The sequence below is a fragment of the Apium graveolens genome, chromosome 9 (genome assembly GCF_009905375.1).
Source record: "Apium graveolens cultivar Ventura chromosome 9, ASM990537v1, whole genome shotgun sequence".
Classification (NCBI taxonomy): Eukaryota; Viridiplantae; Streptophyta; class Magnoliopsida; order Apiales; family Apiaceae; genus Apium; species Apium graveolens.
The window spans coordinates 248980809-248993721 of NC_133655.1; the positions used below are offsets into that span (position 1 = coordinate 248980809).

General features: G+C 33.2%; 1 protein-coding gene across 3 annotated transcripts; it reads right to left on the minus strand.

Moving 5' to 3' along the window:
• Positions 1 to 1978: 1978 nt before the first annotated feature.
• LOC141684103 (helicase-like transcription factor CHR28) lies at positions 1979 to 11530 on the minus strand. Of its 3 annotated transcripts, none has more exons than XM_074488941.1 (13): positions 11406 to 11530; positions 10379 to 10601; positions 10171 to 10293; positions 10007 to 10096; positions 9453 to 9790; positions 8653 to 8724; positions 8471 to 8548; positions 7457 to 8363; positions 6718 to 6848; positions 5409 to 5630; positions 3159 to 3704; positions 2627 to 2836; positions 1979 to 2365 (listed from the first exon to the last, which is right to left on the minus strand). In XM_074488941.1, exons 2-13 carry the CDS (start codon positions 10539 to 10541, stop codon positions 2255 to 2257), a joined length of 2991 nt encoding a protein of 996 aa, XP_074345042.1. In that variant the 5' UTR covers positions 10542 to 10601; positions 11406 to 11530; the 3' UTR covers positions 1979 to 2254. The 3 variants fall into 3 exon arrangements, with proteins under 3 accessions (XP_074345042.1, XP_074345041.1, XP_074345043.1); XM_074488940.1 differs by having other exon boundaries at positions 9453 to 9817; XM_074488942.1 differs by lacking the exons at positions 10171 to 10293; positions 10379 to 10601; positions 11406 to 11530 and having other exon boundaries at positions 9453 to 9780; positions 10007 to 10083.
• Between the last annotated feature and the right edge of the window lie 1383 nt (positions 11531 to 12913).

Below are 12913 nucleotides of genomic sequence, written 5' to 3' on the forward strand. Positions count from 1 at the left end.
GAATTAATTCACTGGAAGAAGTTCAAGAAATTGATCAAGCCTCAGTGATATAAATCAAGGTTGTGGATTTAATCAAGTGACAGAGATCTCGTCAAGGTATCAAAGAATTACAAGGATTTAATCTGAAGAAAATCAAGTATCAAAGTCAAGACATGAAGAAATATCACGGAAGTTAGTCACTCATGAACCAGACGGTACATCGAGTGTCAACATTGAAGTGGTGGAATTGATTCATAATTTTCAGTGATTTTCAGAAGATTTGCAGAAGAATGGTTGCAGTTCAAGAGTAGTATTAATTCTCTATTAATTAATTAAGTCATATAATTTAATTAAGAAAATAAATTATATCTGCAAAGATTAATTTATTTATTAATTGAATTAATTGATTAATTAATTCTGAATTAATATTAAGATTTTTCAGAATTGTTTTTGGATTAAAATCAGTTTAATTCAGCAAGACAATTGAAATTGAACTGGCATGACAATCTGGATTGTCATACCGATTGTCATGCCAAGTCATTTCAATTGTCATACCGAAAGTTACACTGGGTGGAGGATTGTCTTGCCAGTTCATTCTGATTGTCTTGCTAGTTCAAAAGGATTGTCTTGCTGAGCATAAAGGATTGTCATTCCAGTTCAATTCTATTCTGCTGGTTGATATAAAAGAACAGAAGCAGAAGACTTTCTAATCATCCAGAAAACAACTCAAGAACAAAAAGAAAAAGCAGCCGACCAATATATCATCTTTTCATCTGCATATTTCAATATCATAATTTCTAGTTTGTAAAGTTAAATCCAAACCACTATAAATCTTTATCTTGTTCTTGTGTAACTATCTAGCGGATCAAAATCCCTAGAACTTAATCTCAAATTGCGTTTAGCATTTGAATCTTTTTATTGCAAAAATAGAAAAAGTTCATGTCGAATTTATTCTAGATTTGTGATAATTAATTTGAGATTAATTCTTTGTAATCGATACAGTTGTTGTAACAACTTTCAAGTTTAATAATATTCTTATTTAACTTGAATTTTGTTTCACATTTTTATTCCGCATTTAATTCGATTATTCGGTACTGTTTGTATTCAACCCCCTTCTAGAAACACATTGGGACCTAACAAGAACTATCGTAAATCTTTTCTACAAAGTAATTAAATATTGAGCACGATTGAAGAGTTCAAGTGATTAAAAGTTTATCATTTATCGTATGAGATTCGATCTGAATTTGACACTTATGTATCTCGATAATTTTTAAATTAAAAGAAGTTCAATATACAAAGTTAAATTAGGTGGAAGATCAAACAAAATTGTAAATCATATTAGTCAAAAATATTAAATATAAAGAGAGCCTCCGAGTATTCCAACAGCAGAAAATTTGTCTGCGTACTTCATTATGTGGCAAAAAGATGTTTCCGCAGCCGGGATTCGAACCCAGAGAACCAAATGCCACTGTGACTGCCATTTTTCGGACAATCATTTAAATCTTGTATGACATTGCTACTGCGGATGCTGTTGTGTATATAACTGATTAAAACAAATTAATAATGGACCAACTTAAAATTAACGAAAAGGACTATTGCAACATCCAGGTAACTCTTTGGAAACCAGTACATAAACCATTAGCAATTCTATCAACGTCTACGATATCAGCACTTGCATTTTATTTTCGATAATATACTGTGTAACATTCCATTTTATAGTGTTTCATGATAATAAAACCAGATGTACTGCATCAAGATTGATCATGCTCAAATCACTTCTACCAAATTTTTATCCCAACTCGTTTTTTCGAGCAGTTCTAGCAAATTATCATTAACAGCCTTTACTATGGGTAATATGGGCATAAAGATCTAATTCGTGTATATATCCAACTTACAGTGATGATGTGTAAACTTGTTCCTCACCTAATCTGTAGTTTCATTTTACTTCTAGGCCTTTGTGTAAGCTGTTAGTATTTTCCTCGAGTGCTTGTATCCGCTGTTTCTTGGATTTTATGCTCGATTAAGTACAATTTTTCAGTTCTAATATTTACATCCCCTAAACACATAGTATCTACTATCTAAATACATTATCACAACAAAACTGCTCACTTCGTGGGCTCAAACTAGATTATGCAGAGCACAAATCTACTAGCTCTGATGATAACTTCTACTCTTAACTTCTAATGTTCAGTTTCCTACAGGTATTTAGGAGCTAATCACATACAACAATTTCTCCAAGGGCAAAACAGGCGCTTTCTTCATTGTGAAAACCATGTTACTGATTTCCCATGAATAGATATTTCAAGTCTTCCACGGTTAACCGACTTCCTGTGCCTCCACTTGGATCCTCGCCAAATGCAGATGCAACCATTTTCCTTTTCTCATCCTGCAAAAAACATAATGTGGTATATATTTCTGCAAAAACAATATAGTTTTCTACATATAAAATAAAATCAACAGAGAGAGAGGGGGGGGGGGGGAGAGGGGGGGGGGGGGGAGTTAATTACTCTAAAGTGTTAATAGGAGGGAGGGAGGGAACGAGTTAATTACTCAAAAGTGTTAATAATTGACTCAACTATTTCACTAAAAAAGCAGGACAGATATTTAGCACGGGAAACTTCATACAGAAACAAATTTAGGAAAATACCTGAAGAGCCAATATCCTATCTTCAACAGTATCCCGAATAGTGAGCCGTGATACAGTGACAGGATGATTCTGTCCTATTCGGTGAGCTCTGTCAATAGCCTGATCTTCAGTAGTTGGATTCCACCAAAGGTCCAGAAGAATCACATGAGTTGCAGCAACCATGTTGAGACCAAGGTTACCGGCTTTAAGCGACATGAGCATAACTGTCACCTGAAAAATGCCTATACATAAGATGAATGGTACCACACATTCTCATACTCATCATATATCGATACAAGAGTAAAAGTGATTTAGTTGAAAGGTACTACCTTATCATTTTGAGTACTCTAATGCATATTATTAGGACATCATTGTGGTCATCATCATGGTAATTTATTCATAAACAACGAGCATCTAGTTTTAACCTTCTTACTCAAGTAACAAGTCTACAGACATCTTATAATAACGGATTCAAAAACACTTGTACCTAACAATATATCTTTTGAGTAGACGCTAACTAGAAAAATTTACATATCTGATATAAAAGAGCTACCTCGGGGTCAGTGTTAAATTCCCTGACAGCCTTGTCCCTTGCAGACAATGACATCGTACCATCAAGTTTCCTATACACTAGACCAGACTGTTTCAATGCCATTTCAACTAAATCCAACATGCCAATCCACTGAGAAAAAACAATAGCTTTCCTTGGAGCTTCAATTTGTGCATCCGAACATGAAACACCTGAGTTTAATAGTTCTTCATCTAAATTTGAAGAATCCACACCATGCAACTGCGAACTTTGACTGTTTGACTTGCAATGAGATGCAAGAATCTCCAAAGCAGCTTTAATTTTTGAAGAAATATAGTCACTCTGCAAAATTGACGACTTTTCAGGCTGAGATGAACTAGAGGGTTTATCAACTTGGTCATCAGACAGACACCTTCTTAGAGTAGCTTTGGAGAACACAAGATCAGGACCAAGTTGCTGTTTGCATTCAGGTGAAGGACATGTATTTTCATCCCCCCTTACGAATTCTGATACACACTGGTAGCAGAAAACATGTCCGCACATTGTGACAATTGCATCTTCAGGTGGATCCTGTAAACATATCATATATAAGTCAAACAAATGCACACTAACTATAGCATCAGAAAAAAACAATCTTGAGAAAAAAACAAACTTAATCGTAACATATAAAGAAATGTGTGCCTTCTTAAAGCAAAGAATAAACACAAAATTCTACAAAATCACAAAAAAAAAAAATTGTTAATCCAAATTATTGAATTCCGTCTTTCTTATCGTTGTAGTAAAGCAAGCACATGCTTTCTAATTTAAGGACGACAATGAACAATCGAAGATAGTATGCTAATAGCCCAGTGTGATATAATATTACTTGAAACAACCAAGACATTAGTAGTGGAAAATGTGTGTGTGTGTGTGTGTATCTAATATATAGATTAGATGTTTGGCGAAAATAAGTGGACTGAATGTGGCAGAATGTATGTGCAAATTTTCAAATCATGACACTTGGTTTTGGTAAAGAATATAAGGCTTAAGAGCAAGTGAGTAATATGATACCATCCTCCATCCAGCTGCAAAATTCACAGATCTACTTTCAGCAATTTTCTCAAAATAAAATACAAGACCTCTGATTACACTCCGTTTCCAAAATTTAAGACTTAAGCTACAATTTTGTTGGGAAATATTAGTAAATAATTAGAGCATAAAACTGAAGTGGATATCTTAACAAAAAAAGGTGAAAGTTATTGTGTAACAAACAAATCCAATATATTCAAAGGAATAAATTCAAAGAACTTTATGTAAGCCAACAAATTAATAATACTCTACGATCATCAGTGTGATGGGCTGTGAAGAAGCAAAGCTGCCACAATAGTCAAAATTGCTAAAATATATATTTGCAGCTATACGAAGATAATGAATAAATAAAGGCAACTATAGGAAGGTGGAGGTGGCACTTATCAAGGAGAATACACGGAACTTTTATAGATGAAATCTGAAAGGGACATGTTAAGCAACAAGCCAAGGATGCAGTGGTGAAAAAGACCAAGATGCTAATTTCAGAATCTAGATCAAGCAAAAACCTAGCAATTAGAAAATAAGGTTTTTAAGGAAAATCAGTGTCATAAGGTATGTGAACAAAAATAAAGGAGGAAAACCGAAAAGAAATTACGTGCAGGGGTATAATTGATAATAAAAATAACTCATCTAGGCTCTGAAGCCTCACAAAGTAATTAAAGCTCAAGCTCGCCTCAATAATGTACTCAAATAGCTAGAGCTTGAACTAGGCTCAAATATTTTCCAGTCAAATTCGAGTACTTCATGAACCAAGCTCAAAATAGCTCAAGAATATTTTGACTCGTTTACACTCCTCCATGTGGTCATAAGCTGATTTGGAAACAAGACTAGCTAAAGCTGCATAGAGTTTAATAAAAACCCCATTAAATGGTACAAAATTTCCAAAAAGAAATATTACATGCCAGCAAAGTGGACTTCATTACCAAGCAGTTTGAGCTAATATAATTATGCATCTTTATCAATCATATATGGATAGAGTCATCATATAAAATTATGTTTCAGGTACAAGATTAAATGGTAACAACCTCAGTTCAATCTTCCTGTAAACACACTAATCTGTGGACTACACAACACACCAACAATACCAATTACCAAGATAAATAGTCCATGTCGAGATATATAATGAGGTTTGAAAAGGATACATGCCTCATACCATAAAATGAACACAATACAAATGAAATATGGATAGTGTTTGAGAAAGCTCACTTTGCACCAACCACAAATAGCTGAGGTTGTCTGAAGGTGCTTTAACAAGTTTATCAGCATATTCCTCGGAAGACTTGTTGCCATCTGCGAGGAATATCTTTCAACCGAATCTGAAGTAAAACCTTTCACAAGCAGTGGGTGGTCACAAGCTTGCCGAAGGCGCAATAGCATCAGTAGTATATTGGCATAATTTTGACCCAAAGTACCAGCAGCAGCATAGGCCTACAAGAACAGGACATATAAATAAGATAAATAAATATTTTAACATGGCATTCAAAATTTAAAAGTAGAAAATAGCCGCAGTTAACAAGCTTTCAAATAGCATTAAAAAGCAGATTTCATTTATGTAATTCTATAAGAAAAGGGGCTCTTAGATCTGCAGATGACGTGAAACCCTTGCCACAGAGGCATAGGAAGAATCAAAAGTACAATGTACTATTGCATCGCATGGCATTCCTCCAAATTCCAATTAGTACCTCACAAACAAGATACACAAACTAACCATGTACAAGTCAAAGTGCCAGAGGAAATTTAATGAACAAGTTGTAATATAAATGAGAAAAACTTATCACCAAAGATCAAATACACCAAATTAATGTATATAAAGCATCAAAAATCAAAATTAAAAGAACAAATTATACAATCGTGTTCACTTAGATACTAAATTTAAGTAATTATTATGATGTAAAAATAGTTCACTTCTACTTTTGTCGGTTAGAAAGGTTTTCTAGCAAGATATAAAGATTTATTAGCTATCAACAATTCGGCATAAAAGGCAGAGTCACAAAGTAAATATAGTACAGATTTTAGAATTGAACTAATTTTGGTACTCTCTAACATGGAAAGAGCCTTATAAATTTACAGGCTGCCTTTTTCTTACAAATGTTGGCAACATTTGACTCTTGCCATTCTCCATACATATTTATAAATATTAGAAATGTGCAATATAAGTATTTGCTCAGATGAAAGGTATATACATGATGCAAACATACAGTTCCTATCATTTAAGTACATTATGACATGTTCTTGTATTTTAAACTACCCCACAGACTTGGACTATATAATTAACTACCGTATTGCTTTAAAAAAATTAATTGACAAATACACACACATGTATATACTCGAGCATGGGTACAGCCTACAGGGTACATATGTATATCTTAAAGTTTATATAATAAACAGTAAACTACTTATTTTGTATTGTGCTTTGTGCCGCATCGACATATCATGCCTCCGTGTCAAATTTTTATATGCAAAAATATAAAAGGAGAATAAACACTTTGAAAGTACAATTCTTAATCAACAATACTTTGAACTGTGACCGTGAATCAGCTTCAAGTTTTTTATAGTAAGCCCGCTCCTCGACAGAGAATTCCACCTTATTTAGATTTATTGTTTTTGATGGTAATGTAATAATAGGCTCTCCATCAATGAATGTGCCTGAACCACAAAAAGAGGAATATCAATACAATATCATCAAACGGGTGTGGCTACAAATGTATAATAACAACTTTTTTATATAGCAAGTATTATAATTGTAATCATAACATCTCATCTATATTAAATTATGACCTTTCTTTATACAGTTATCAACTTAAGACAACCCAAACTGGTGGTAAGTAATTATATTAATATTCAACTGCGCCCTTTGTGGAAGTTGTAGGCTTTAGTGTCTCTTTATATTAGATAAATTTACGCAAGTTTTTATGAATTTACTTCTCAGGTAGTGGAAATTTATTAATTTACTTGATCAAAGTAAAGCTTATAACCAAATATGTAGACTGTACCACCATGGCAGATTTAACATTGTACTTGATCTACAAGAAGAACAAATGTTAGTGGTTAATACAAAGAATCCTAATCACAGATTTACACTCGGGAACATAAAAAAAATAAAAATGAAAGTGAACACAAATGTAACCATGTAATTCAGGGGGAATCATAGACAAAAATGCAATGTGCCAAAAATATGACATCACACTCCATTTTAAGGCTATCAATCTGAAAGGGAAAAAACAGAACTAAAAGAATAGAATATATTGAGTAACCTTTAGTTCGACGAAGCATTACAGTCCTGAGCACAGCATACAGCTTTTTATATCCTTGGACTGAGTTTCTGGAAATGGGGTTCTTTAGCATACTGCAAAATGATTTATAGGCACTATATGGTTCATATCGCAAAAATCTGAAGTAGCTGAACAACTCATCTATTGAATTCTGTATAGGTGTTCCAGATAAACACCACCTTACTTTTGCTTTAAGACTACAGCAGGCCCTGGCTACCTGTGTCCTGTGATTTTTTATTGTCTGTGCCTCATCTAATATGACCCTAGACCAACGAACTCTTGCAAGAGCACCAGAATCCAAATCAATATCAGAAATGTCAATTCCTCTTGTACTTTTCTTTTTTCTCTTGCTAGCACCGTTCATCTTCTTCTGTTTTTTGTTAGTAGAGAACCCAGCAGATAACCCATGCCTTTCCCCATTTTTCATATCATCTTCGTCCTCATCAACCACAGGTTGTTTTGGAACTTCATTCGCCACAAGAGCATATGTCGTGAGAACCACATCATATGCTGCCAGTTCGCTAGGTTCCTTTGTTCTAGTGGTTCCATGATAAATTAAAACTTTAAGTGGAGATTTTTCTGCAACTTTCTCATCCAGCTCCCTAGCCCATTGACGAAGCACACTTGCTGGACACACAACCAGAGTTCCAGCTTGAGGCCTTAAACTTTTAAATGCCCGTCTAGAAGTGCTTGCTTCTTTAAGCAATTTAAGGTCATTAGATTCTCCATCTTGGTTGTCATCATCAAGAACAGTAATTTTATTATCTTCATCATCATCCAAATTTAAGGCTTCAGTTGTCTGCTGGTTTGGATCTTCTGGTTTGGATTTTGACTGTTCATATCTCTGCTTCAGTATAATGGCAATCATTGAAATGGTTTTTCCAAGTCCCTGCCGGTCGCCAGAAACAGCACAGTATATATAATATTAGAGAAATGTCCCACAAATCAACAGATGCTAAATGCAAGTCAAATATATTTTTTCTTATTGAAAGAAACCTGATCATCGGCAAGAATTCCACCAGAACAAAATGTGCTTTTAGTTTCCTTTTGAAACATCCAAGCTAGTGCAATTTTCTGTAGAAGATAACACATAAGAATGTGTAAGGTACCATTTCTAGTGATGGATGTCAGTGATCCTAGGGCCAGTCATTTTATGTATAAAGAAATATACAATAAACCTGGTGTCTCAGAAGAGGGACTGTCATAAGGCCATCAGGTAGATTAGCTTCAAGATTAGGCTGGCTTAGATCCTGCAAAATAATAAAACAATTCAAATATGAACCTTCTGCTAAAATTCTAAATAAAATTTATGCATTAGTCAAGAAACTAAATTTCCGACTTTAAATAAAACTGACAAAAAATAACCCAAATTTTGCATGTCTTTTAAGCTTAATAAATTTCGAAGAGGAGTTTTATCAGTCATAATACTTTAATGCTTGCGCACATAACAGGATTCAAGGTGATTTAGTAAATCAAGGTGTAAAAAACCAGCCAACACAATTAAGATTAAGACAACAATTACTGGAAAGAGGGTCAGTATTCATCTTGAACTCCGAACTGACCCAAAATTATCGAATGGGCACTCTTCATGATCACATTAGCATCTATTTGATGTATTCTGCATCCGATATGTTCAAATGTGGATCGCATGTTACAAGTTATCAACTTAAATATCTTAAGTCCCCAGCCCCTTCCTGGGCCATAACGAAATTTTAAGAAAAATGATAATTTTGTTATAAACTCAGACCCGACTGCAGCAAATTATGAGAAGACAAAATAACCAGTTTCGACATTTAATAGAATTGTATTAACTGAAGATTTTGGTAGCTGGTAACGACTTCAGATTACTTCACTAGATACTGAAATAAAAGTATACTAGTTAAAGTTTAACAGGTGGTTAACCAGTGACGAAGCAATCTAGAATCAAGTCATCTGCAGCAGTGGGAAAGAAAAATGTAAAAATCATGATGACCGGAACCTGCAACGCAGCTTGAAAAATTAGCCTCTCGTCATGTTCAACTACTCTATCTTCACCAACCGCAGAGCGAAAAACTTTATCTGCCGAAATGGAATGCTGTGATGTTGAAGTAGACTTTGCATGCGATGGAGGCTGAATCCTATACCCGCTGCTATCGAACATTATTAATTCATCATCACTTCCCCTGCCAGTTTGGCTTTTCATATGGTTCATGCCGTATTCTGATTTCTGTTGTGCAGAAAATGTTTTTCTATAAGATTCACGCAACTGACTGCTACCCACATTGTTCACCAAAAGTACTTGAGGCTGAACGGATGTCGGAAGTGCCCTGTTAGAGCCTTGTAGAGAAGTATATCGATTATTATCTACACCAAAAGGATGCATAAATTTTTAGATAAATAAACAGATATTTTGTCATTGTCCGAATTTTCAATTGCTAAAGTAAGTGTAATTTTATGTGCTGAAGTTGGAGGATTATGATTTGTGGTTGTTTTAGGGTTTAAAACTTCTAAACTGCTAGTAGATGCTGGAGAGTGGAGACTTATGAACCTGACCTTGTATTTGCTGGCTACGCTGTAATGAGCTTCCGTTGTATGCATTCACACTTGCCGGGGAAGGTAATTTACGTGAGGGTCCATTAATAACTGCGCAATGAATAAGAGTTACGTAATGGTAACACCAAACATCTTCATATCTATTTTAGGGTAAGGCACTTTACCAGTTAAACTGCTACCGGAGGTGTTTCCCCGGGATGAAAGATCCCTATAATTGGCAGCCAATCCTGGGCTTGGCTTTGCCAAGATTCCATTTGAAGTGGATACTTGAGACGATCCGCCATGAACTGTACAATTCATAAATAACCGTGTATTAAAAAACACCATCGTCTTTCACTATGCAGAAATGTACCCAAAAAAAACTTTCTTCACCTGTTGAATGAGGAAAAGCAGAGTCTACATTAGACGGAGAAGCTCCGTAATTTACCATAGCAGTAGACTCTGCCGGTGCAGAATCAAGCATTGCCTTGACCAAATCCAGATCCCAATCACTATCACTATCACTATCTGATGAAATAATAGCTATATGTTCCATTGTAACCGTAAATATTATCTCTGTATCGGAGACACCCTATTTAGAAATACCACAAAACCCCTGCATAAATTTGTTAAACCTCTATAAATCCACCGCGGCACGGCATTACCAAAAAACCATCAAAACAGAACAAGAATAGTATTCCCTCTAACCATTAAGAAAAACCAACATAAAGTAACACTCCTAAACCTAAAAATCAAAACTTTTCCCTACAAAAACAAAATAATTACAAAATGGGGATTCAAGAACTATTTACACAGATGAAAAATAAAAACTTACAGTAAAACTATAGCAGATAATACTAAATATGAACAATATTATACAAAATCAAGACTAATTAATCTAAAGTTTGAATCATTATCAAAAATCACACTTGTTTATAACACAACAAGACTAATTAAAATAAAACCAAAGAGACAAAATGGGAAAGATGATATTTTGATAGGTAAGGTTTATATGTGTGTATATACATGTAAATTGTATGTAAATTGTGTAAAATGATGAACATTAAACCTAAAAATCAAAACTTTTTCCCTACAAAAAAAAATTAAATACAAAATGGGGATTCAAGAACTATTACACAGATGAATAATTATAACTCACAATAAAATTAGAGCAGATAATACTATATTTGAACAACATTATACAAAATCAAGACTAATTAATCTAAAGTTTGAATCTTTACCAAAAATCACACTTGTTTATAACACAACAAGACTAATTAAACTAAAATCAAGAAAAAATAATATGAAAGATGAATTTTTGATAGGTATAAAAAATGGCCATGAAGGAATATATAAGTGTGAATATATACATGTAAATTGTGTGAAAATGACAAAGAAAGAAGTGAGTTTGATTGAATACCTGAAATCTGTAAGGGGCAGTAAGTTTGGGAGTGTGTGTTTTTCAACTTTCTTGTTTATGCAGACAAAAAGCCCTAGAATTGAATTATATCCCCATCAGGTAACTATACATACAACTAGTGCGTGCATTTTAATTATACTTGCTACTTGTCCTTTGTAGTTAATGTTACTTTTAACTTTCGAAGTTAAAGATTTTGAAAATCGATACTTAAAATATCCATTTATCATTTATCAAACAATTTTTAAAAATTTATATAATTTATTGATAATTTACTATTTAAATTGGATAAAATATTTTTTACCAATTTTTGAGAAATTTATCATCGATTTTCAAAAAGCAACTGATTTCTATGATTAGATGTATATGTTGTTTGATTTTCTTAAGCTTTCTAGTATTTTAATTTAATTTTTAACTTAATAACTATAAAAATTGAAATATTTGATAACATGAATTAAGTATTTGTGTGGGAGAGGCCACACGAAAACAGTTCAGATAACCTTTTAGAGTTTAAAAATAATGGTAAAAATTATATAAACTTTTTAAATATTGAACTTTGAGTACAAGTTCCAGAATTGCCTCTACTGAAAAAACAAGTTTAAATATGGAAGTTTTTAAGAAATATTCAAATTTATGGAGTGAGCTGATTGGATGATGTTACGATTTTAACAGCATCCGTTACTGTTGTTGTCAACATCCAAGGTCATTTTTACTGGCCAGTTGTTATCCAAAAGTTTGTTTTCAGATAATACGTGTCATATATATTTACTATATTCTATATTTAGGAAAATATTATTTTCAGAGTAAATTTTTAATTTTCAGAGTAGATGAATTACGAAAATACAAAATTACCCTCGTACTCCTTTTTTCCTTCCTTTTGTTGTTATTATAAATATATGGGGGCGGTTTTGTCATTGCATGCTTTAAATGCTCTGAAAATAAAAAATGGTCTCCGGAAATATCATTTCTCTATATTTATTTGTCTATATTTTCTTACATTTACAATTTTATTTTTTAAATGACCTGTTCACATTTTATTTACTATTTGTCCATATTCAAAGATCTTATTTTTAATATACTTATGCGTTGAAGTTTTTTTTTATTGGTAAGTTATTGCAAGGACATGTCGGGTCGATCTATGTTATATTTATGTCAAAAATTTGAGAATTTTACCAAACAATTTTTTAACTGTTTTTCAGCGAAAAACTGATTTTGCTGTCTGCAACAGCAATACCAAACACACTCTAAAATATATGTATTCTTCACTCAAAAATAATAATTATAATAGTGTATTTTATTTTAACCCCAGTGACCGGAATTCTACGTCTTGGTGTTACCATTGGCATTTCTCAAAAATAAACTTCACTCCTAAATTTAAGAGAAAATTATATTTAAATACAAGTTTATGTTGTTAAATCGACAATATATCTGCTGTACTGATTAGAACATGATGAGAATTTATATTATTCTTGAGTTTAAGGGGGGTTCTGATAATAGAGTATATTGAAATA

What these genes read in the sequence shown, in the direction of transcription:
- LOC141684103 (XM_074488940.1), bottom strand. Translation starts at nt 10,541, where the DNA reads ATGGAACATATAGCTATTATTTCATCAGATAGTGATAGTGATAGTGAT. An exon ending in TGCTTTTCCTCATTCAACAG is followed by an intron (nt 10,294 to 10,378) that starts GTGAAGAAAGTT and finishes TGAATTGTACAG; the next exon opens with TTCATGGCGGATCGTCTCAA. An exon ending in AATGCTTCGTCGAACTAAAG is followed by an intron (nt 6,849 to 7,456) that starts GTTACTCAATAT and finishes TTTGTGGTTCAG; the next exon opens with GCACATTCATTGATGGAGAG.